The sequence below is a fragment of the Mesoplodon densirostris genome, chromosome 16 (assembly GCF_025265405.1).
Source record: "Mesoplodon densirostris isolate mMesDen1 chromosome 16, mMesDen1 primary haplotype, whole genome shotgun sequence".
NCBI lineage: Eukaryota > Metazoa > Chordata > Mammalia > Artiodactyla > Ziphiidae > Mesoplodon > Mesoplodon densirostris.
In genome coordinates this window covers 12614131-12639159 of record NC_082676.1, presented here as the reverse complement: position 1 = coordinate 12639159, position 25029 = coordinate 12614131, and the positions used below count along the sequence as shown (strand labels likewise).

At 39.5% G+C, this 25029-nt stretch overlaps 1 protein-coding gene across 23 annotated transcripts in view; it reads right to left on the bottom strand.

The window, feature by feature from the left end:
- The window catches only part of STAU1 (staufen double-stranded RNA binding protein 1), a 91189-nt gene that overhangs the window by 8609 nt on the left and 57551 nt on the right, over nucleotides 1-25029 (bottom strand). For 18 of the 23 annotated variants that reach the window (XM_060120181.1, XM_060120184.1, XM_060120185.1 and 15 more), the window contains 2 exons: nucleotides 15017-15115; nucleotides 495-725 (listed from right to left, as the gene is read on the bottom strand). In XM_060120181.1, the coding sequence (XP_059976164.1) occupies nucleotides 495-725; nucleotides 15017-15115 (330 nt within the window). The remainder of the gene's footprint in view (nucleotides 1-494; nucleotides 726-15016; nucleotides 15116-25029) is intronic. The other 5 variants (XM_060120183.1, XM_060120186.1, XM_060120192.1 and 2 more) reach the window with 1 other exon arrangement.

The following is a 25029-nucleotide window of genomic DNA, read 5'->3' as shown; positions in this document are numbered from 1 at the left end:
GTTCATAAATGTCCCCGAATGGACCCCTGTCCCTTCTTTGGGAGGGTGAGAGACAGTATAATTTTTTATAGGTCCTTTAGCGTGACTCAAAAATAAGAACAAGGTGTATACGTCTGACTCCTACGCCTGCCCCAGACATCTCCCCGCCCAGGGTCTCCTGTGCGTTCAGAACCGCGCAGTGGGCGACGAGAAGGAGGCAGCACGATTTAACTACCCTCCCCGCAGATGGGCAGCATGGCTGCCAACACACAGCTCCTCACTGTGATCGCACCCAGACTGGCGTGGCCGCCTGCAGAGCCTCCAGTGAAGCCGGCACAGTGTCCCTGTCGTTGCCTAACCTGGGACTCCTGTGCGAGCAACACCAGGTGGCCCCTGTAAAGGCTCTCCGAGGCCGGGCCTGTGCCTGCCAGCTCCCGACCTCTTTCACCAGCCTTCTAACCCCCCAGCTGCCTCTGGGCAATGAAAACGCCCTCTTCATTCAGAAAAGTCCTTACCCTGACTATGGATTTTGTTTTCTTTTTGATTCTGGGCTTCACTCGCTCAACTGCAGGCAGGGGCGGTAACTTCTTCAGCTCCTCAAGAACAGCTATAGCAGCATTTTTCTTTGAAATCTTCTTGCTCTTCCCTTCACCTTCCCCGACAAACTCCCCAACCGACACCCTGGTCACAAAGCTCTTCATGTGGGGTGGGCCACTCTCCCGGGCAACCTGTTTTAGAGGGAAAGACTGAGTGAAAGCGTGACAGACACTCATTACCAGCTGCACGGCACACTGGTTAGCACACGACTTCACACGAAACACAGGAAAAGGGGAATTGAGAACAAGACCCATTAAATGAAGGGAGTGTAAACACTGATAATCCTGAATGCTTTCTCTTCCCATTTCTTTTTTTCCCCCCCAAACTTGTTAATGTTCTCAGGTCTGATGAGTCCAAAACAGACATGGAATAGGGAAACATTTTCTACTCCCGCCCACCCAGTCAGGACACAGACTGTCCTGAGTTTAGTGAGCTCCCCTGTAAACGGCAGAAAGGGAACTGGCCCAGCAAAGCCCAGAAATAAATGCAGCACACAGAGTTCAAGTTTAATATTTGCTCTGAGCTGCCAGCCAAGATTGAGCTTATTAAATACTAGCTGCTCTACAGCTGTAAAAAGGAATAAGAAAATCTCCAACCACATAAAGTGATTTCCAGTACATAGTAACTGAAAAAAGCAAACTGCAAAAGAGTGCACAAAGGGTGGGGGGGTGTTAAACCTATGTATACATATACACACACATATAAATAGACACACAAGTGTGTGTGTTTATATGCTTATTTTTTGCAAAAAGAAACTCAGGAAGGATAAAGCAGAAACCAATGGAATCAGTTTCCTATAGCAGGTGGGAGGCACTGGGGTAGAAAGGGGACGAGATGACACTTCCGAATAGATCGTGTGTAGCTTTGACTCTTGGAAGCATTTAGCATTACACATATTAAATATGTAAGAATACGTCAACGGAGATGGGGGAATACTAAAGTGGAATATGAACAGAAACCTAACTGTAATTAAAGTGATTACATAATCACACAGAAGGAAAATAAAAATCAAATCCAACCTACATGAGCCAAGATACCCTTGAAAAGAACAACTGAGTTAGCAGACTTACACTGCCAGATTTCAAGACTTTCTGTAAAGTTACAGCACCTACAACATCATGGTATCGTTTAAGGATAAACCAAAAGATCAATAATAAAACAGAACAGAATGTAGAAATAGACCTGCACATAGACAGTCTTTTGATTTTTGGCAAACACACCAAAGCAAATCCAAAGTCTTTTTTTTTTTTAATGACACTGGAGCAACTAGATATCCACGTGGGGTAAAAAACTGAACCAAGATCCTAAACTCAACCAAAAACAAAAATTAACTGAAGCTAGAACACAGACCCAAACATGAAAGCTAAAACTATAAAGCTTTCAGAAGAAAACACAGGAGAAAACTTCGTGACCATGAGGTTGGCAAAGAATTCTTGAACACAAAAAACACAAATTAGAAGTCCTCAAAATTAAAAACTGCTCATCAAAAGACAACATTTAAAAATTAAAAAAGGGAACTCATAGAATGGGAGAGAATATTTGCAATATATGTACCAAACAAAGGAATTATATCCAGAACATTTAAAGAATTCCTACAAGTCAATAATAAAAAGACAAATATTCAATTAAAAAAATACTTCAACAGGTACTTTTGGCAAGGATGTGGAACAAGTGGTGGGAGTGTAAATTGGTACAATCACTTTGGGAAATAGTTTTGAGAATTTTTATAAACACCTACCCTTTGACTTAGCAATTCTGAGTGCACATGCACCCAAGAAGACTTATCAACCTTATTTATAATGGTTCCCAACTATCCAATATCTATCAATAGGGCAATGTATAAATTAGAGTTTTATATTCATACACTGGAATACCAATACAGTAGCATTAAACTACTGATACACATGGATAAGACTTAAAAGCATTCTGTTAAGGATAAGAAACTCAACACCCAACAATCCATATTATATCTTTTTTTTTAACATCTTTATTGGAGTATAATTGCTTTATAATGGTGTGTTAGTTTCTGCTGTATAACAAAGTGAATCGGCTATATGCATACATATATCCCCATATCCCCTCCCTCTTGCATCTCCCTCCCACCCTCCCTATCCCACCCCTCTAGGTGGTCACAAAGCACCGAGCTGATCTCCCTGTGCTATGCAGCTGCTTCCCACTAGCTATCTATTTTACGTTTGGTAGTGTATATATGTCCATGCCACTCTCTCACTTCATCCCAGCTTACCCTTCCCCCTCCCCGTGTCCTCAAGTCCATTCTCTACGTCTGCATCTTTATTCCTGTCCTGCCCCTAGGTTAATAAGAACCAGTTTTGTTTTGGTTTTTTTTAAGATTCCATACATATGTGTTAACATACTGTATTTGTTTTCTCTTTCTGACTTCCATATGACCCAGCAATCCCACTACTGGGCATATACCCTGACAAAACCATAATTCAAAAAGAGACATGTACCACAATGTTCACTGCAGCACTATTTACAATAGCCAGGACATGGAAGCAACCTAAGTGTCCATCAACAGATGAATGGATAACGAAGATGTGGCACATATATACAATGGAATATTACTCAGCCATAAAAAGAAATGAAATTGAACTATTTGTAGTGAGGTGGATGGACTAGAGTCTGTCATACAGAGTGAACTAAGTCAGAAAGAGAAAAACAAATACCGTATGCTAACACATATATACGGAATCTAAAAAACAAAAAAGGTCATGAAGAACCTAGGGGCAAGATGGGAATAAAGACACAGACCTACTAGAGAATGGACTTGAGGATATGGGGAGGGGGAAGGGTAAGCTGGGACAAAGTGAGAGAGTGGCATGGACATATATACACTACCAAATGTAAAATAGATAGCTAGTGGGAAGCAGCCATAGCACAGGGAGATCAGCTTTGTGACCACCTAGAGGGGTGGGATAGGGAGGGTGGGAGAGAGGGAGATGCAAGAGGGAAGAGATATGGGAACATACGTATACGTATAACTGATTCACTTTGTTATAAAGCAGGAACTAACACACCATTGTAAAGCAATTATACTCCATAAAAATGTTGGGAAAAAAAACCCAATATCATAAAAGACAAAAACAAACAAACAAACGCTGAGGAACTGTTACAGATTAAAGGAGACTAAAGAGATGCATCAGCTAAACGCAATGTGTGATCCTGTACCAGACTCAAGACCAGGAAAATACCTTCTCTAAAGGACATCATGGGGACAACTGGCAATATGTGAATCTAGGATGTATATTAGGTAACAGTATTACAGCAATGCTAAATTTCCTGTATTGACAATCAGATTATAGTTATTTTAAGATAATGTCCTTGTTCTTAAGAGACACATACTGAAATATTAGGAGTCAAAGGGCATGATGTCTGCCACTTGCTCTCAAATGATTCAGCAGAATGAAAAATAGAAAAATATGTACATTTATAGAGAGAAAAAAAATGTGCTAAAATGTTAACCACTGGTGAATCGATGTGAAGGATACATTCACTGCCCTACGCTTGCAACTTTTCCATTGGTTTGAAATGTTTCAAAATAAAAAGTTGAAAAGATGTCTAGGAAATCTGTGTGAGCCCAAGAACTGGCTGTGCTGTGCTCAAAGGTGAGAAAGGGAGGCATCTCAGAGAGCAGCCTCACTGCCCTACAAAGGAAGAGGTTTGTTGGGAAGAGCCCCGCTCACACAGGCGCTTGCAGACTGATCTTAGAGGGCCCCCGGGATGCCCGCCCACACTGACAGCCTATATTCCAAATGCTCCCTCCCTGAACAGTGCTCTCCGCGTCCTCAGATGAGACTCGAAAAGTAAGGGTAGCCACCCTGATGGCTCACTTCAGATTCACAGTCCACCCTGGTCCCTCAGCAACCATGTTCATTGTCTGCTCCCATCATAATCCCACCAATCTACACCTGCAATTTACCCTAGAATGTACTTAGTGGGATCAAGTCACAACTGCCTCCCAGTGACTATATCAATCAGCACCATAACATTTTCTAACTACAACTATGTATTTTATCAAAAATCTAGCTGTATACATTTTTCTGAAAAGCTATACGAATGGCTCCTGTCTTCTCTATTGCACACTTAACTCAGCTTCCAACATGACATATCTTACTATCTGTCAAAAAACAAAAAACAAAAAACTACTCTATTCATTTATTCAAGAAATATTCCCCAAGCATCCAATATAGGCCAGGGAATCTTCCAGGTGCCAAAGAGAGAATTGTGGGGAAAAAATAAAAGCTTTGCTCCACCTACTCATGGAAGCTAATATGAACTTTGGATATGTGAGAGCTATTTAATATAAGCACTCATATTAACAAACTCAATGACACTACCTACACACAAACTGTCACGTTTTAAATAATTACTTTAGGGCTTCCCTGGTGGCGCAGTGGTTGAGGGTCTGCCTGCCGATGCAGGAGGCACGGGTTCGCGCCCCAGTCCGGGAGGATCCCGCATGCTGCGGAGCGGCTGGGCCCGTGAGCCATGGCCGCTGGGCCTGTGCGGCCGGAGCCTGTGCTCCGCGGCGGGAGAGGCCACAGCAGTGAGAGGCCTGCGTACCACAAAAAAAAAAAAAAAAAAAAAAAAAAAAAAAATTACTTTAAAGAGATATTCACCACCACAGGGCACTCCCAAAATTTCTTTTGTGACTACCTGACAATACCCTGCTAAGTGTTACATATTCCTGAACAGAAGTATGAAAGCCAAATCTAAAACCTAAACAAAAGTACAGGTGGGACAGAGGCAATCTGGTCCCCAAATCCCAAAGAGCAAAAATATACAATGGCAATCCCTCACGAAGGTCCAGAAAGCTCTGTGACTCTCAGGCAAGCAGCAATTGGTGTGGGCAGGTGACAAGCTTCACAAGGATCTAGGGCCCTGGCCCCAGCAGTCACCTCTGTAACCCCTAGGTGACGCGAGAAGCCAGGCATCTCCCATTCCCACAATCTTTGAACCCTTCCCTCCAATCTTTAAACATCCATTCTTGTGCCACACTAATCCCTCAGCAGGAGGGAAAGAAGCATTTCTTCCCTTTCCCGCAACAGGTTCCCAGGGAGACCATGAGGCTTCTCTGGATGAAGATCCCACCTAGTTCCCACTCAACAACTAGCCCTGTTATTCTGTGTGTCCCCTGTCTCATCGCCTCCCCAGCCACCACCTCCCACCCAGAACAGAGGCAAAAAGGCTGGAAGGGATGTAGGGCCAGGTAAGATGCCAGCCCGAGAGCCATCTGGTGCGCTGCACTCTGGAAAGGGGACAATATAAACTGGTCCTGCCTGCCAGGAAGGGGCAGGGATGGGTGTGGGGGGGTGTGGGATGGCCCTGTGAGCCAAGTGCCGCTCCCTACCCCCACCTGTGCCTCACGGCAACAGATGAGTTTGGAGGTCAGAAATCACCATCACTCAGCTCATGGGATAAGGACTGAACTCAGGAGCCAGTTTAGGGCACCAGCACATAATAGAAGAAGGTATATATTTCATGAGAGTCAGACATGAAATTTGGGGATCACCTAACTACATAATTAAAGTATTTTACAAGACAATAAACTTCAGGTAGACTTTCTTTTTTTTTTTGCAGTACGCCGGCCTCTCACTGTTGTGGCCTCTCCCATTGCGGAGCACAGGCTCCGGACGCGCAGGCTCAGCGGCCATGGATCACGGGCCCAGCCGCTCCGCGGCATGTGGGATCTTCCCAGACCGGGGCACGAACCCGTGTCCCCTGCATCGGCAGGCAGACTCTCAACCAATGCGCCACCAGTGAAGCCCCAGGTAGACTTTTTAAAAAAGAAATAGGCCAAAAGAAGTTTATGAACCACTTAAAATTGTTTTAAGCAGATGTCCCACCTCAAATTACATTTGGCTGAAGTAACAAATACATCGAGTTTTAAAGCTCTTTGGAAGACTAAACCTATACTCTTTATAACTTTGAAAGACCAAATAGTTGATAAGGAAAACAACCTTGCATAACCAAGCACAGAAATTGAAAGAAAGAATTTGCAAAGAAGTTTTGAAAATTAGGGAAACTTTAAAAAAAATTCCCCCTTACCTGCCTAATCTATTTGGACTCACTGTGTCTTTGAAGGAAACACATATTAAATGTACTTTATTTTCCATTTTGAACTAACAATCATTAATTGTTGTTTTTAGACCACGAAGTCTCCAACAACAAATGAGGTTATTAAATGGATGAACTGGGAGGCACACACTGGACAATGACAAAACTTATGTCTTTTTAACAATTACTCTGACATTTTTAGGGACCACTTAAGAAGATTCTTAATATTTGGAGGGTAGCAGATGCTTTTGAGAATCTTATGAAGGCAACGGACCCTCCCGCCAGAAGAAAACACATGTGAACATCAACAGGATCCCCTTCAGACCATTTTAGGAGGTTAATGGACCTACAGAGGCCAGCTGTGGACCGCCTAGAGATCCATGGCTGCCCTAGGAATAAATACTGCTTTGCTAAATAAATATAAAGTTTGAATCCTCAATGGAAAAATCAAAAGCTTTACAGACAAGCAAAAGCTAAGAGAATTCAGCACCACCAAACCAGCTCTACAACAAATGCTAAAGGAACTTCTCTAAGTGGGAAACACAAGAGAAGAGAAGGACCTACAAAAACAAACCCAAAACAATGAAGAAAATGGTCAAAGGAACATACATATCGATAATTACCTTAAACGTAAATGGATTAAATGCTCCAACCAAAACACACAGGCTTGCTGAATGGATACAAAAACAAGAACCATATATATGCTGTCTACAAGAGACCCACTTCAGACCTAGGGACACATACAGACTGAAAGTGAGGGGATGGAAAAACATATTCCATGCAAATGGAAATCAAAAGAAAGCTGGAGGAGCAATACTCATATCAGATAAAATAGACTTTAAAATAAAGAATGTTACAAGAGACAAGGAAGGACACTACATAATGATCAAGGGATCAATCCAAGAAGAAGATATAACAATTATAAATATATATGCACCCAACCTAGGAGCACCTCAATACATAAGGCAATGGCTAACAGCTATGAAAGAGGAAATCGACAGTAACACAATAATAGTGGGGGACTTTTAACACCTCACTTACAGCAATGGACAGATCATCCAAACAGAATATTGATAAGGAAACAGAAGCTTTAAATGACAAAACAGACCAGATAGATTTGATTGATATTTATAGGACATTCTATCCAAAAACAGATTACACTTTCTTCTCAAGTGCGCACGGAACATTCTCCAGGACAGATCACATCTTGGGTCACAAATCAAGCCACAGTAAATTTAAGAAAATTGAAATTGTATCAAGTACTCGTCCGACCACAACGCTGAGACTAGATATCAATTACAGGAAAAGATCTATAAAAAAATACAAACACATGGACGCTAAACAATACACTACTTAATAACAAAGTGATCACTGAAGAAATCAAAGAGGAAATAAAAAAATACCTAGAAACAAATGACAGACACAACAACCCAAAACCTATGGGATGCAGCAAAAGCAGTTCTAAGAGGGAAGTTTATAGCAATACAATCCCACATTAAGAAACAGGAAACATCTCGAATAAACAACCTAACCTTGCACCTAAAGCAATTAGAGAAAGAACAAAAACACCCCAAAGTTAGCAGAAGGAATGAAATCATAAAAATCAGATCAGAAATAAATGAAAAAGAAATGAAGGAAACGATAGCAAAGATCAATAAAACTAAAAGCTGGTTCTTTGGGAAGATAAACAAAATTGATAAACCATTAGCCAGACTCATCAAGAAAAAAAGGGAGAAGACTCAAATCAACAGAATTAGAAATGAAAAAGGAGAAGTAACAACTGACACTGCAGAAATACAAAAGATCATGAGAGATTACTACAAGCAACTCTATGCCAATAAAATGGACAACCTGGAAGAAATGGACAAATTCTTAGAAATGCACAACCTGCCAAGACTGAATCAGGAAGAAATAGAAAATATGAACAGACCAATCACAAGCACTGAAATTGAAACTGTGATTAAAAATCTTCCAACAAACAAAAGCCCAGGACCAGATGGCTTCACAGGCGAATTCTATCAAACATTTAGAGAAGAGCTAACACCTATCCTTCTCAAACTCTTCCAAAATATAGCAGAGGGAGGAACACTCCCAAACTCATTCTACGAGGCCACCATCACCTTGATACCAAAACCAGACAAGGATGTCACAAAGAAAGAAAACTACAGACCAATATCACTGATGAACACAGATGCAAAAATCCTCAACAAAATACTAGCAAACAGAATCCAACAGCACATTAGAAGGATCATACACCATGATCAAGTGGGGTTTATTCCAGGAACGCAAGGATTCTTCAATATATGCAAATCAATCAATGAGATATATACCATATTAACAAATTGAGGGAGAAAAACCATATGATCATCTCAATAGATGCAGAGAAAGCTTTTGAGAAAATTCAACACCCATTTATGATAAAAACCCTGCAGAAAGTAGGCATAGAGGGAACTTTCCTCAACATAATAAAGGCCATATATGACACACCCACAGCCAACATCGTCCTCAATGGTGAAAAACTGAAAACATTTCCACTAAGATCAGGAACAAGACAAGGTTGTCCACTCTCACCACTCTTATTCAACATAGTTTTGGAAGTTTTAGCCACAACAATCAGAGAAGAAAAGGAAATAAAAGGAATCCAAATTGGAAAAGAAGAAGTAAAGCTGTCACTGTTTGCAGATGACATGATACTATACATAGAGAATCCTAAAGATGCTACCAGAAAACTACTAGAGCTAATCAATGAATCTGGTAAAGTAGCAGGATACAAAATTAATGCACAGAAATCTCTGGCATTCCTATATACTAATGATGAAAAATCTGAAAGTGAAATCAAGAAAACACTCCCATTATTATTGCAACAAAAAGAATAAAATATCTAGGAATAAACCTACCTAAGGAGACAAAAGACCTGTATGCAGAAAATTATAAGAGACTGATGCAAGAAATTAAAGATGATACAAATAGATGGAGAGATATACCATGTTCTTGGATTGGAAGAATCAACATTGTGGAAATGACTCTACTACCTAAAGCAATCTACAGATTCAATGCAATCCCTATCAAACTACCACTGGCATTTTTCACAGAACTAGAACAAAAAATTTCACAATTTGTATGGAAACACAAAAGACCCCGAAAAGCCAAAGGAATCTTGAGAACGAAAAATGGAGCTGGAGGAATCAGGCTCCCTGACTTCAGACTATACTACAAAGCTACAGTAATCAAGACACTATGGTACTGGCACAAAAACAGAAAGATAGATCAATGGAACAGGACAGAAAGCCCAGATATAAACCCACGCACATATGGTCACCTTATCTTTGATAAAGGAGGCAGGAATATACAGTGGAGAAAGGACAGCCTCTTCAATAAGTGGTGCTGGGAAAACTGGACAGGGACATGTAAAAGTATGAGATTAGATCACTCCCTAACACCATACACAAAAATAAGCTCAAAATGGATTAAAGACCTAAATGTAAGGCCAGAAACTATCAAACTCTTAGAGGAAAACATAGGCAGAAAACTCTATGACATAAATCACAGCAAGATCCTTTTTGACCCACCTCCTAGAGAAATGGAAATAAAGACAAAAATAAACACATGGGACCTAATGAAACTTAAAAACTTTTGCACAGCAAAGGAAACCATAAACAAGATGAAAAGACAACCCTCAGAATCAGAGAAAATATTTGCAAATGAAGCAACTGACAAAGGATTAATCTCCAAAATTTATATGCAGCTCATGCAGCTCAGTAACAAAAAAAACAAACCCAATCCAAAACTGGGCAGAAGACCTAATTAGACATTTCTTCACAGAAGATATACAGACTGCCAACAAACACATGAAAGAATACTCAACATCTTTAATCATTAGAGAAATACAAATCAAAACTAAATTGAGATATCATCTCACACCAGTCAGAATGGCCATCATCAAAAAATCTAGCAACAATAAATGATGGAGAGGGTGTGGAAAAAAGGGAACACTCTTGCACTGCTGGTGGGAATGTGAATTGGTGCAGCCACTATGGAGAACAGTATGGAGGTTCCTTAAAAAACTACAAATAGAACTACCACATGACCCAGCAATCCCACTACTGGGCATATACCCTGAGAAAACCATAATTCAAAAAGAGTCATGTACCAAAATGTTCATAGCAGCCCTATTCACAATAGCCTGGAGATGGAAACAACCTAAGTGTCCATCATCGGATGAATGGATAAAGAAGATGTGGCACATATATACAATGGAATATTACTCAGCCATAAAAAGAAATGAAATTGAGCTATGTGTAATGAGGTGGATAGACCTAGAGTCTGTCATACAGAGTGAAGTAAGTCAGAAAGAGAAAGACAAATACCATATGCTAACACATATATATGGAATTTAAGAAGAAAAAAATGTCATGAAGAACCTAGGGGTAAGACAGGAATAAAGACACAGACCTACTAGAGAATGGACTTGAGGATATGGGAAGGGGGAAGGATAAGCTGTGACAAAGCGAAAGAGAGGCACGGACATATATACACTACCAAACGTAAGGTAGATAGCTAGTGGTAAGCAGCCGCATAGCACAGGGAGATCAGCTCGGTGCTTTGTGACCGCCTGGAGGGGTGGGATAGGGAGGGTGGGAGGGAGACGCAAGAGGGAGGGGATACGGGAACATATGTATATGTATAACTGATTCATTCTGTTATAAAGCAGAAAGTAACACACCATTGTTAAGCAATTATACTCCAATAAAGATGTAAAAAAATAAAATAAAATAAAATAAAATAAATAAGAAAAAAATATTTAAGAAAATTGAAATCATATCAAGCATCTGTTCTGACCACAACGCTCTGAGATTAGAAATGAATTACAGGGAAAAAAACGTAAAAAACACAAACACATGGAGGGTAAACAATACATTACTACATAACCAAGAGATCACTGAAGAAATCAAAGAGGAAATCAAAAAATACCTAGAGACAAATGACAATGAAAACACGATGATCCAAAACCTATGGGATGCAGCAAAAGCAGTTCTAAGAGGGAAGTTTATAGCTATACAAGCCTACCTCAAGAAACAAGAAAAATCTTAAATAAACAATCTAACCTTACACCTAAAGGAATTAGAGAAAGAAGAACAAACAAAACCCAAAGTTAGCAAAAGGAAAGAAATCATGAAGATCAGAGCAGAAATAAATGAAATAGAAACAAAGAAAACAATAGCAAAGATCAATAAAACTAAAAGCTGGTTCTTTGAGAAGATAAACAAAATTGATAAACCATTAGCCAGACTCATCAAGAAAAAGAGCGAGAGGACTCAAATCAATAAAATTAGAAATGAAAATGGAGAAGTTACAACAGACACTGCAGAAATACAAAGCATCCTAAGAGACTACTACAAGCAACTCCATGCCAATAAAATGGACAACCTGGAAGAAACAGACAAATTCTTAGAAAGGTATAACCTTCCAAGACTGAACCAGGAAGAAATAGAAAATATGAACAGACCAATCACAAGTAATGAAATTGAAACTGAGATTAAAAGTCTTCCAACAAACAAAAGTCCAGGACCAGATGGCTTCACAGGTGAATTCTATCAAACACTTAGAGAAGAGTTAACACCTATCCTTCTCAAACTCTTCCAAAAAACTGCAGAGGAAGGAACACTCCCAAACTCATTCTATGAGGCCACCATCACCCTGATACCAAAACCAGACAAAGATACTACAAAAAAAAGAAAACTACAGACCAATATCACTGATGAATATAGATGCAAAAATCCTCAACAAAATACTAGCAAACAGAATCCAACAACACATTAAAAGGATCAAACACCAGTGGGATTTATCCCAGGGATGCAAGGATTCTTCAATATATGCAGATCAATCCATATGACACACCATATTAACAAACTGAAGAAGAAAAACTACATGATCATCTCAATAGATGCAGAAAAAGCTTTGGACAAAGTTCAACATCCATTTATGATAAAAACTCTCCAGAAAGTGGGCATAGAGGGAACCTACCTCAACATAATAAAGGCCATATATGACAAACCCACAGCAAGCATCATTCTGAATGGTGAAAAACTGAAAGCATTTCCTCTAAGATCAGGAACAAGACAAGGATGTCCACTCTCATCACTGTTATTCAACATAGTTTTGGAAGTCCTAGCCGCGGCAATCAGAGAAGAAAAAGAAATAAAAGGAATACAAATTGGAAAAGAAGAAGTAAAACTGTCACTGTTTGCAGATGACATGATACTATACATAGAGAATCCTAAACATGCCACCAGAAAACTACTAGAGCTAATCAATGAATTTGGTAAAGTTGCAGGATACAAAATTAATGCACAGAAATCTCTTGCATTCCTATACACTAAAGAAAAATCTGAAAGAGAAATTAAGGAAACACTCCCACTTACCACTGCAACAAAAAGAATAAAATACCTAGGAATAAACCTACCTAAGGAGACAGAAGACCTGTATGCAGAAAACTATAAGACACTGATGAAAGAAATTAAAGACGACACCAACAGACAGAGAGATATACCATGTTCTTGGATTGGAAGAATCAATATTGTGAAAATGACTATACTACCCAAAGCAACCTACAGAGTAAATGCAATCCCTATCAAATTACCAATGGCATTTTTTTTTTACAGACTTAGAACAAAAAATCTTAAAATTTGTATGGAGACACAAAAGACCCCGAATAGCCAAAGCAGTCTTCAGGGAGAAAAACGGAGCTGGAGGAATCAGACTCCCTGACTTCAGACTATACTACAAAGCTACAGTAATCCAGACAATATGGTACTGGCACAAAAACAGAAACATAGATCAATAGATAGAAAGCCCAGGCATAAACCCACACACCTATGGTCAACTAATCTATGACAAAGGAGGCAAGGATATACAGTGGAGAAAAGACAGTCTCTTCAATAAGTGGTGCTGGGAAAACTGGACAACTACATGTAAAACAATGAAATTAGAACACTCCCTAACACCATACACAAAAATGAACTCAAAATGGATTCGAGACCTAAATGTAAGACCAGACACTACGAAACTCTTAGAGGAAAACATAGGAAGAACACTGTCTGACATAAATCACAGCAAGATCCTTTTTGATCCACCTCCTAGAGTAATGGAAATAAAAACAAAAATAAACAAATGGGACCTAATGAAACTTCAAAGCTTTTACCAGCAAAGGAAATCATAAACAGGACGAAAAGACAACCCTCAGAATGGGAGAAAATATTTGCAAATGAATCAACGGACAAAGGATTAATATCCAAAATATATAAACAGCCCATGCAGCTCAATATTAAAAAAACAAACCCAGTCCAAAAATGGGCAGAAGACCTAAATACACATTTCTCCAAAGAAGATATACGGATGGCCAAGAAGCACATGAAAAGCTGCTCAACATCACTCATTATTAGAGAAATACAAATCAAAACTACAATGAGGTATCACCTCACACCAGTTAGAATGGGCATCGTCAGAAAATCTACAAACAACGAATTCTGTTGTTTTTGTTGGGGTGTGGAGAAAGGGAACCCTCTTGCACTGTTGGTGGGAATGTAAACTGATACAGTCACTATGGAGAACAGTACGGAGGTTCCTTAAAAAACTAAAAATAGAATTACCATATGATCCAGCAATCCGACTACTGGGCATATACCCAGAGAAAACCATAATTCAAAAAGACACATGCACCCCAATGCTCACTGCAGCACTATTTACAATAGCCAGGTCATGGAAGCAACCTAAATGCCCATCGACAGACGAATAGATAAAGAAGATGTGGTACATATATACAATGGAATATTACTCTGCCATAAAAAGGAACGAAATTGGGTCATTTGTAGAGACGTGGATGGATCTAGAGACTGTCATACGAGTGAAGTAACTCAGAAAGAGAAGAACAAATATTGTACATTAATGCATATATGTGGAACCTAGAAAAATGGTACAGAAGAACCGGTTTGCAGGGCAGAAATTGAGACACAGATGTAGAGAACAAACGTATGGACACCAAGGGAGGAAAGTGGTGGGGGCGGGGGGGACGGTGGGTGGTGGTGGTGGGATGAATTGGGAGATTGAGATTGACATCTATACACTGATGTGTATAAAATGGATAGTAAGAACCTGCTGTATAAAAAAAAATAAAATTCAAAAAAAACTTGTATATTCTTCTGTTAATAAAACATGATTACTTAAAAATAAATAAATAAGTATAAAGTTTGAATCTTAAATTTGAAGATTCACATATATATGATTATCATTCCAATGTTATTTAAGAAAAATACAATTCCGATGATGAACACCAACAGTATAAAGATGTGTAAAATAAGCTTACCTCAAAATTCACAGGCAAGTTCCGTTTAAGTGCAATCTCAAACACTTGACTTATTTCAGATTTATTGAGATTTTCTTCTTCTGATTCTCTTCCATTCACCTAAAGGAAGAATAACTGGTTAGCAGTGAACTCTTGTTAAAGCGGTCAAGATCCCAGCTGTGATGATAAACCTTAAAAGCACTGAAACTAGGCTTTATGGATGCAGCAGTAACCCCGTGAACAGAGCCACATGTGTTCCATGTGTCACTGAAATTAAAAGGTTAAAAAAAAGTGTCCTATCAAACTTTGGCTAGTTTCTACCTCATAAATCCAACATAAACAGTCCACACATAACAGGCCTTTGGGTATGGATCAGTCTAATCGCATTGTAGTGAGCCACGGCCACTCAGGAAGAGGGACTCCTGAAGCCCCCTCAAGGACTGGCAAGCCACATTCTGGAAAAATTCCAAGTACAGTCTATGTGGGGCATGGCAAGGACCAATGTAAGTCTCTCCACCTAGGTATGTGGGTTTCTTATTTGGACAAAAAAAATCCCTGGAAACCACTTTTTAAAAAAAGATGCAGTGGAACAATTACAAAACCGCCACGTGTCTCATACTTAACTGCTGCTGGCAAAAATGCAAGGTGCAAACTAATAAAGAACTTTGAACAAAAGCTGACTCCAGCTTTGTAACAGGGTTCATTTACAGTCCTCCACAGGCTGGGACTACAGAGGGGCAGAGATCTTCTCTGTGCACACGGACCACATGGAGTCTATACTGTGTGGCAGTGATAATACAAGAAATGAGATAAGCTCAGTAATAGCAAAGTGACCCCAAAACATGGCAAGACAGCTGTATTTTTCTTATTACTGGGATTCTTGTCAAAGAATTTGTAAAATCCTATTTCCAAGATAAGAACTATATGACAGGAACCCAAGGCTGAAATCACTGAATAGGCAAGATGTAGCACCATCCAGGATTTGATTTGTTGTGCATTTCCTTAGGTTTATCAGGTAGATCCTAACCCTAACACAGGATCCATATTTCAAGCTATAATTAAAAGAAAGAAAATTCTAAATAAAAAAAATTAATATAATTAAGAATATAATCCTGTATAAGTAAATTTAACCAGACACTGTAATTCTTTCTCTCCTTCCATGATGATAATGTTTTCTTTCCAATCTGGTTTCACTTCACTCACTACCTGGTCAAAACTGCTTGCATAGCAACTTCTGGTAATTAATTAAGCCAAACACACTTTTATGCTTGTTATTTAAATCATAAGCAGAAAGAGGGCCTGCCTTTTTATGAGTGAATCCTTAAAGCCAGAAATCTTCAAGCAAGGTGTCTTAGAAGGCTAGAGTTCCAAAGAGGTTTGGTTTGAAATTTATTTTTTAAATAGGTTTAAACAAGAACAACAACAAAAAATACTGTATTTTAAAAAGTAAGCATGTTCAACAATAGTGCTGGGAAAACCAGATACCACACACACAAAAATGAAGTTGGACTCTTACCTCATACCACATACACAAATTAACTCAAAATGGATCAAAGACCTAAGCATAAGGGCTAAGAGTATAAAGCTTTTAGAAGAAAATACAAGGGAAAAGCTTCATGACACTGGATTTGGGAATGATTTCTTGGATATGACACCAAAAGCATAGGCAACAAAAGAAAACCAATAGGACTTCCCTGGTGGCACAGTGGTTAAGAATCTGACTGCCAATGCAGGGGACATGGGTTCGAGCCCTGGTCCGGGAAGATCCCACATGCCGCGGAGCAACTAAGCCCGTGCGCCACAACTACTGAGCCTGCGCTCTAGAGCCCACGTGCCTAGAGCCCATGCTCCGCAACAAGAGAAGCCACCGCAATGAGAAGCCCGTGCACCGCAATGAAGAGCAGCCCCCGCTCGCCACAAGCAACTAGAGAAAGCTCGCATGCAGCAATGAAGACCAAACACAACCAACAAATTAATTAATTAATTAATTAATTAATTTTTAAAAAAGAAAACCAATAGATAAATTGGACTCAAAATTTAAAACTTTTGTACAAAAAGAAACCAAAAAAACCTTCAGTACATTGAAGGACACGATTAGGAGAGCAAAGACAACCCACAGAATGGAGGAAAATATTTGCAAATCATATATCTGATAAAGAATTAATGTCCAGAATATATAAAGAACTACAACAACGAACAATGCAATTCAAAAATGGAGAAAGAATTTGAATAGACATTTCTCCAGAGAAGATATACAAATGCTCAACATCACTAGTCATAGAGAAATGCAAATCAAAACTACAATGGGATACCACTTCACACCCATAAGGACAGCCATAGACAATAGCAGGTGTTGTCAAGAATGTGCAGAAATTGGAATCTTTGTACACTGCTGTTGGGAATGTAAAATGGTATAACCTCTGTAGAGAACGGTATGGTGGTTCCTCAAAAAGTTAAACATAGAATTACAATACGATCCAGCAATTTCACTGCTAAATATATACTCAGCAGGGACAGATACTTGTACATCAGTGTTCATAACAGCATTATTCACAATAGCCAAAAGATGATAACCACCCAAGCATCCATCAACAGATGAATGGAAAAACAAAATGTGGAATACTGATCCAATGGAATATTACTCAGTCTTAAAAAGGAATGGGGAAAAAAAAAAGGAATGGAATTGTGAAACAAGCTACAACATGGATGAACCCTGAAAACATTACGATAAATGAAATAAGCCAGACACAAAAGACAAATATTCACTTATACAAGGTATCCAGAACAGGCAAGTGCAGAGACAGAAGCAGGACAGAGTTTACAGGGGATGAGGACGGGGGGAAGGTGGAGTTTTGTTTAATGTGTACAAGAGTTTTTGTGTGAGATGATGAAAATGTTTTAAAAATGGACAGTGGTGATAGTTACGTAACATTGAGAATATATTTGATGTCATATGACTATACACTTAAAAAATGGTTAAAATGGCATCCTTCATATTATCTATATATTTTACCTTAATTTTTTGAAAAGCAACAAAGAAAAGTATGTGTTTCATACCAAACAGTAACACACTAGAGACCATCAACACATTAACTTGTGCTAACAGGCTAATTCATTTTTGTACACAAACAAGTTTTCCGACAGCTGTTTATCTGAAGAGTATCCACAGATTTTTTAAATAAATGAGTTATTTTAAAAACTGGTCCACTCTCATGATAAATAACTATGTCAATGAGAATGTTTTCCTTAGGTGCAACAAGAACCAAATTTGGAAAGAAACCAGGTGATGAGGATGATAATACTTCAACTGCCATGCATGTACCCCAATTTTCATTTTTTTGTTCACTATATCAGCTCAATTCCTTTTAACTTTTTTTTTTTTTTTCTTTTTTTTCTTTTTGCGGTATGCGGGCCTCTCACTGTTGTGGCCTCTCCCGTTGCGGAGCACAGGCTCCGGATGTGCAGGCCCAGCGGCCATGGCTCACGGGCCCAGCCGCTCCGCGGCATATGGGATCCTCCCAGACCGGGGCACGAACCCGTATCCCCTGCATCGGCAGGCGGACTCTTAACCACTGCGCCACCAGGGAGGCCCCCTTTTAACTTTTATTCTTAGTTATGACCTATTTCAAACATACAGAAAAGTACAGATAATAATGTAACGGGCAATGGCGCTGGATTTAACAAATGCCAACACTAGACACTATTGACACCAATTTTTTTTTTGCTTTTATAAGGAAAACAATGAATGAAGCCTTTCTCACTCTTCTTCCCATAGAAGAGTTAACTGCTATTCCAAAATGGGACTGGATCTTTCCCAGCCATGTGGCTTTTCTTTTTCAAATGGACCAAAATAATATATATAGTATAATTTTGTGTTGTAAAAATTCACATAAATCATTCTCATTGATTGCCTTTTATAAATATTCTAAAGTTCAAACTTATACATTTTACTATGAAACGTTATTTTTCTATTTTGCATATTGAGGTTCCACATAAGTCTGATAAAAAACAATGGTCTACTACTAAATTTTAAACTCTCAGCCGTAGTTCTCAACCATAGCAGCATTAGAATCACTTGGGAGCTTTACAAATACAGATGCCAGAGCCCTGCTCCAGATAAGAGAACTCAAATTTTTGCAGATAGGGCCTGGATATATATTTTTTTTTTTGGCTGCGTTGGGTCTTCGTTGCTGCACACAGGCTTTCTCTAGTTGTGGCTAGAGGGGGCTACTCTTCGTTGCGGTGCGTGGGCTTCTCATTGCGGTGGCTTCTCTTGTTGCAGAGCACAGGCTCTAGGCACGCAAGCTTCAGTAGTTGTGGCTCGCAGGCTCTAGAACGCAGGCTCAACAGTTGTGGCACATGGGCTTATTTGCTCTACAGCATGTGGGATCTTCCTGGACCAGGGTTCAAACCCGTGTCCCCTGCATTGGATTCTTAACCACTGTGCCACCAGTGAAGTCCCAGGATATCTGTTTTATATATAGTATTTGATTTTTTTTTTAAGTCCCCAGGTGATTTTACTAACAGAGTTGAGATTCACTGCTCGAAGGTATCGCTTCTAAAGGAATTGCAAAAGGGACAAAGCAGCCAGTAAAAAAAAATGCAAAACAGGAAACAAAGATAGACATTTATCTGGAAGTGAGATTATGCTGCTCTTTTACATAAGTAATTTTAATATTATCTGGACTGGACAAAATGTTGCAATGGGGGAAGCAGCAAATGACTCAAAACAAATCCACAAATACCATTCCCAGTGAGATAAGGAAAGTGTAGCGGGCCCTCAGTCTTACCTTCATGAAGTGGGAATTACTGTTAACATCAATCCCATAGTGTATGGTTCAGCAATAAAATCTAGGCAACATTAAGAAAAGAAAAAAACACTCTGAACCATGCTTAACCCTCAATATGCCAGGGAAAAATAGTAATCACCATTTACCATCTGGCTCCAATGGGCCCTCTTTATTTTTCTATATTTAAAGACATTTTACAAATAACATACAGAATAAAAGGACAACAAAAATCATTTCATTAGAGACTTCAATAAAAAATTAAAGTAACAAACCTAAGTTTTTATTCCAGGTTTGTAGTCAGGAAGGAAGGTACACATACCCAAAATGGGCAAGGTCATTAAATGCAACTAACTGCTCACCAGCTGTCACGCCTGAATTTTGAGCACTGCCCACAGTGATGATGCCAGATTTCAAATCCACCTCCAATGGGCTCTAGCTTATCATGATTCTGATTCTTCTTGTACTGGTATAGTCAAAACACATTACTTTTGAAACTGACTCATAACTTTGTTGAAGGGAGAAAAGCCATCTTCTTTGCTCCGTAACTACTGGGTTGGCCAAACAGTTCGTTCGGTTTTAAGTAAAAATAAAAGACACATTTTTCATTTTCACACAGAACATTATTGAACGGATTCACTAACTGAACGCACTTTTTGGCCAACCCAATACAAAATGCTTTCATTTCTAGATTTATAAACACCAAAAGAAGGATCTAATGATTTTTTTTCATTGTTGAATCATCAATTTCCTTCTAATACATACACCTCTTTCTATATGTATCCAGTTATTTTGTGGACATTAAGTGGTGAGAAAACTCTGGTGGCCAAACATCATATAAGATGAGAGAATGTTGCCACACAAAGTTTTTAGAAAAAAAAACAGGATGGTCCAGTTCTTGTTGCAAAATATTGTGCAGCGAAGTCCTTCCTGTTGAATGACTGACCAGAAGAGAATGCACATTTCTTTTTCATACACCATAGAAATACATAGTTCACCTGCCGACTCTTCAAGTCTGGGAAAACTTATCTAACGTAACATCTGAAGACTCCCAGTCTGAGTCACGTCAACACTCAATCTCACCATCACCATTAGAGTCTAGAATGCTGCTGTTTGTCTCTCTGCATTCATCTTCTGACTTGTCTAAAAATGAAGAAGTCTTCCTCCAACAATTTTCTTCTCTTTGCCAGTACGGATGGAAAAAGAAAAATTCTGAAGTCTCTCCTGAGTTCAACAAAAGCTAAAAGTAGAGTAAAAAGATGGTGTCTCCAGTCTTCTTTTGTATCTTCTTGAAAGATAATGTGATACATTAGGCAATGCAATAAGAGCATTAAAGGATGATGCAATAATGACAATTATTTCACTACTGTATCATCCACCCAGGGATTTCATCATTCTTCCACTTTCTTATTATTTTAGCCTTGTTTACTGCATATTTGGGAAAATATGATGAAGAGTGCTGAAATGATATGTAGGAGGACAGCAGCAAAATGTTTCAAAGCATAGGAAAATTAAGAGTCCATAATGTAAAGATTTATAAAAGGATCCAAAGGACCCACATGACCATTTTAAGACAGAAATCATTATTCTACTTTCAAAAATAAGTATGTTTTCTCTTTGTTCTTTTTAAAACCTCTAGAAAAAAAATAAAAGTCATGCAGTATCAATTCATACAGAGCTAGAGAAAGCTCAAAAATGAAAATTGGGTCCAATGGACCCTGATAGTATAATGAAGATTAAGGTCTCCAATTTTAGTTTTAGTCCTACTTAAATATGTCCCCAGCTCAAGTGAAGATAAGAACTCAAGACCAGGAAGAACTGCATTTATTTAGTTTTTCAGAAGTAGTATTTAAAAAAAGAAAACTTCAAACAGTACAGTTTAAAAAAAGTCTGTCCTCTACCACTACCACCAGGAGAAAACTACTTTTAAAGTTTGCCATAAGCTTCAAGATAGAAACTATGCACACGCAAATATATACAGATACATACACACACAGCTGGCGCTTTTGATTACTTAACACAATCACACTATACACGTAGTGACAGCTCTGGATCATGATTCCCCCCCATTCAATGCATTATGGGCCTTCTTTCACATCCACATAAATAGATCTACCACACTCTGATACTCCTGGGATAAATGTATTCATTTATTTAACCATTTCCCTACTAATGGACATAGTAGGCTAGCTCCTGTTTTTCTCTATTACAGATACTGTAGTTATGACCATCTTACTCCTAACACCTCAACACTTATTAGTCATCCTTTCTTAGCACAAGCCATGGACAGGACAGGAACAGAACAGAATAGAATAGAGGTGCTTTTCCAACTCAGGACCTCTGCTCAAGCTGCTCCCTCTGCTGGGAATGTACTTCCCCTGCTCTTCTGCTCATCTTCAGTCTGAGCTTAAATGACTCTTCCTCAATGCACCATCAGTACTCCTACCTAAACAAGACGTTTTATGCTCTCATGATACTTGCTACTTCCATCCTAGCACTGCACTTTTTGATGATACTCCATTCAACCAAGCTCCACACAGGGAGGGGCAGTGCTGCTGTTTACCTTTAGGGTAAGCCAAGCACAGTGCCTGTCATCAAGGGACCAGACCACACCTGTCTTAGACAGAAGCCGCCAGCTTTATTGGCTATGTTTTAGAGAAGGTGAATTGATCCACCACGTGACCACATGAGCTAAAAATTTTCAATAGCAAAATGGACAATTTGTTTAAAATGATAATTTCCAGTGCTGGCAGGCTGTGGGCAAACAGGCTACTCAGGCCCTGTTGGCAGAGGCCTAAAATGGTACCATCTTCCTGGTGGGGAACTTGGCCATATACGTTACCATGCAATTCCACTTCTAGGACTGTGGCTCATAGAAATAATCACGGACATACACAAAGATTTAACTACAACAATGTTCTTCACTACCTATTTTTATAACAGGAAAAACTGCAAACAACCTAAAAACCAAGCCTCTGTTGCTGAAATAATAAACTGGCATGCTCATACAATGGAACACTGTGCAGCCATTAATAAGTGCTTAAGGGACATCCCTGGCGGTCCAGTGGTTGAGACTCTGCACTTGCAGTGCAAGGGGTGTGGGTTCGAACCCTGGTCAGGAAACTAAGATCCCACATGCTGTGCAGTGTGGCCAAAAAAAAAAAGTACTTAGAACCATGTTGAATTTGAGTCCTCCGTGGAATTACAAGTAAATGGCATGACAACATATTCATAATGAGCACTTCAGTGAAAAAAAGGTGGTTACTGTACAATATCGTCCCATTTTTGTGAAACAGGTGCATGTACTTACTTATATGTGCACTGACATCCACAAAAATGTTTACAGTGACTATCTACAAGTGGTAAATTTATACAGCATTTGTTTTTCTTTTTTCTTTTTTTTTGAGTTTTGAAATTTTTATAGTTCACAGCCATTACTTATAAGAAAAAAAATTAAAGCTGTCTTTTAAAAATGTCTTTCTCCCCTGCTGCCCACCCTCCAGGGGGCCTGGTAGACCAGGGGCAGCTCATTTAGGTGGGAAGCCAAGTGTTTCACTTATTATCTCAAAGAAAAGGTCATATCCTAGTTAATGATCCTCATTTCTGAAGTCTCTACTTCAAACCATACAGAATTAGAAAAGGGACAAAGAGGAGGAAACAAGGGGCACAAGTGATGATCATGACTCCCAACCAAGCTGCTTATAGAACGTCAGATGAGCCGAGGTGAGGGTGTCCACTACAGCCCCTGACCTCAAGACCTGAGCCAACCAACTGCTCCGTGAGTTATCCTGAGACACTGACGGGCACTTTCCCTTTGCAGCAATATGGTGAGTACATACTTCCAAGGAGGATTCCAAGGGGGAAAACTGCCTGGGAAGCACTGAAAATACTTAGGACCTGGGATTCCCAAACCCTGACTGTGCTTTAGAAGTACTCTAAGAGCATGTTAAAAAAGAAAAAAAAAGCGGGACTTCCCTGGTGGTTCAGTGGTTAAGACTCCACACTCCCACTGCAGGCAGCGTGGGTTCGATCCCTGGTCAGGGTGCTAAGATCCCACATGCCGCGCAGCACAGCCAGAAAAAAAAAAAAAAGGAAAAAAAGAAAAAGCCAGACTCCTGGCTAGACCCACCGCATTAGAATCTAGATTCACGCGGGTTAGGCCAAGGAATTTTTTTTTTTTTAACTTCTCGAGTGATTCTGAAGCAGACAACACACATACCACTGTTCAGCGATGGTTTAACAACTGCTGGCTAGAAGGAACCAAGAAATACCTACTCCATCTGACTCCAATTATATTAGCACCAAAGTCAACTCAAAAAATGAAGCCTCCAAAAATAACTCAGATTTCACTAACTTTGGTGTTTTTAACAAATCTCACCACGGAAGACTTCATCCTTTCACTTCACTAAATTCTCCTCTTCTAAGTTAGAGTCCATTCTCCTTTATTTGGTCCTCAGTGGACCCAGGAAACAGACCATCTCTGTTAAAATGCGTGATGACACTCAAGATAGAAATGCACTGTAACAGAAGAAACACAAAACCTTCCTGCACAGCAGCCATGAAGCCACGGAGCACCAACCTGAGCTGGGTCGCCCTGGGGGACAGCGGGACACAATGGACCTCAGCAAGCACCCTGCCAAGGGGCCCTTCAACTGCATACCTATCATCGCCCATTTAGCCCAATGTTCTGTGCAAGATCTTCTTATTCTTTGAGGACTTGTTTCTTGAGGAAGAAAAGTCAAATGCTTCCCAGGGATGTTTTCAGGAGGCATTTCATACTATGATTAAACAGAATCATGAAATCTCAATGTTTTCTAACTCAGTGGGTTTCTCCTGCAACTCTGGACCCTCAATGGCATGCAATCACTGATTTTCTAAGACCCATATTCGTATTTAGTCACAGAGTTCAAATCCTTTACCTATTGTGATAATTTTAAAACTCAGACCCCAAGGGAGTTCCCTGGCAGCCCAGTGATTAGGGCTCCGCACTCTCACTGCCGAGGGCCCGGGTTCAATCCCTGGTTAGGGAACTAAGATCTCACAAGCTGCATGGTGTGGCCAAAAACTAAAACAGCCCCCAAGTTCTTTGATACTCCTCTCATCCAGAAGTGAGGTTCTCAGCATTGTGAACATACTAAAAGTCACGGAATTATACACTTAAAATTGTGAAATTATGTTATGTGAATTTTACCTCAGTACAAAAAGTGAGATTCTGTACCTCCTCTTTTTGAATCTGGGCTCTGTGCC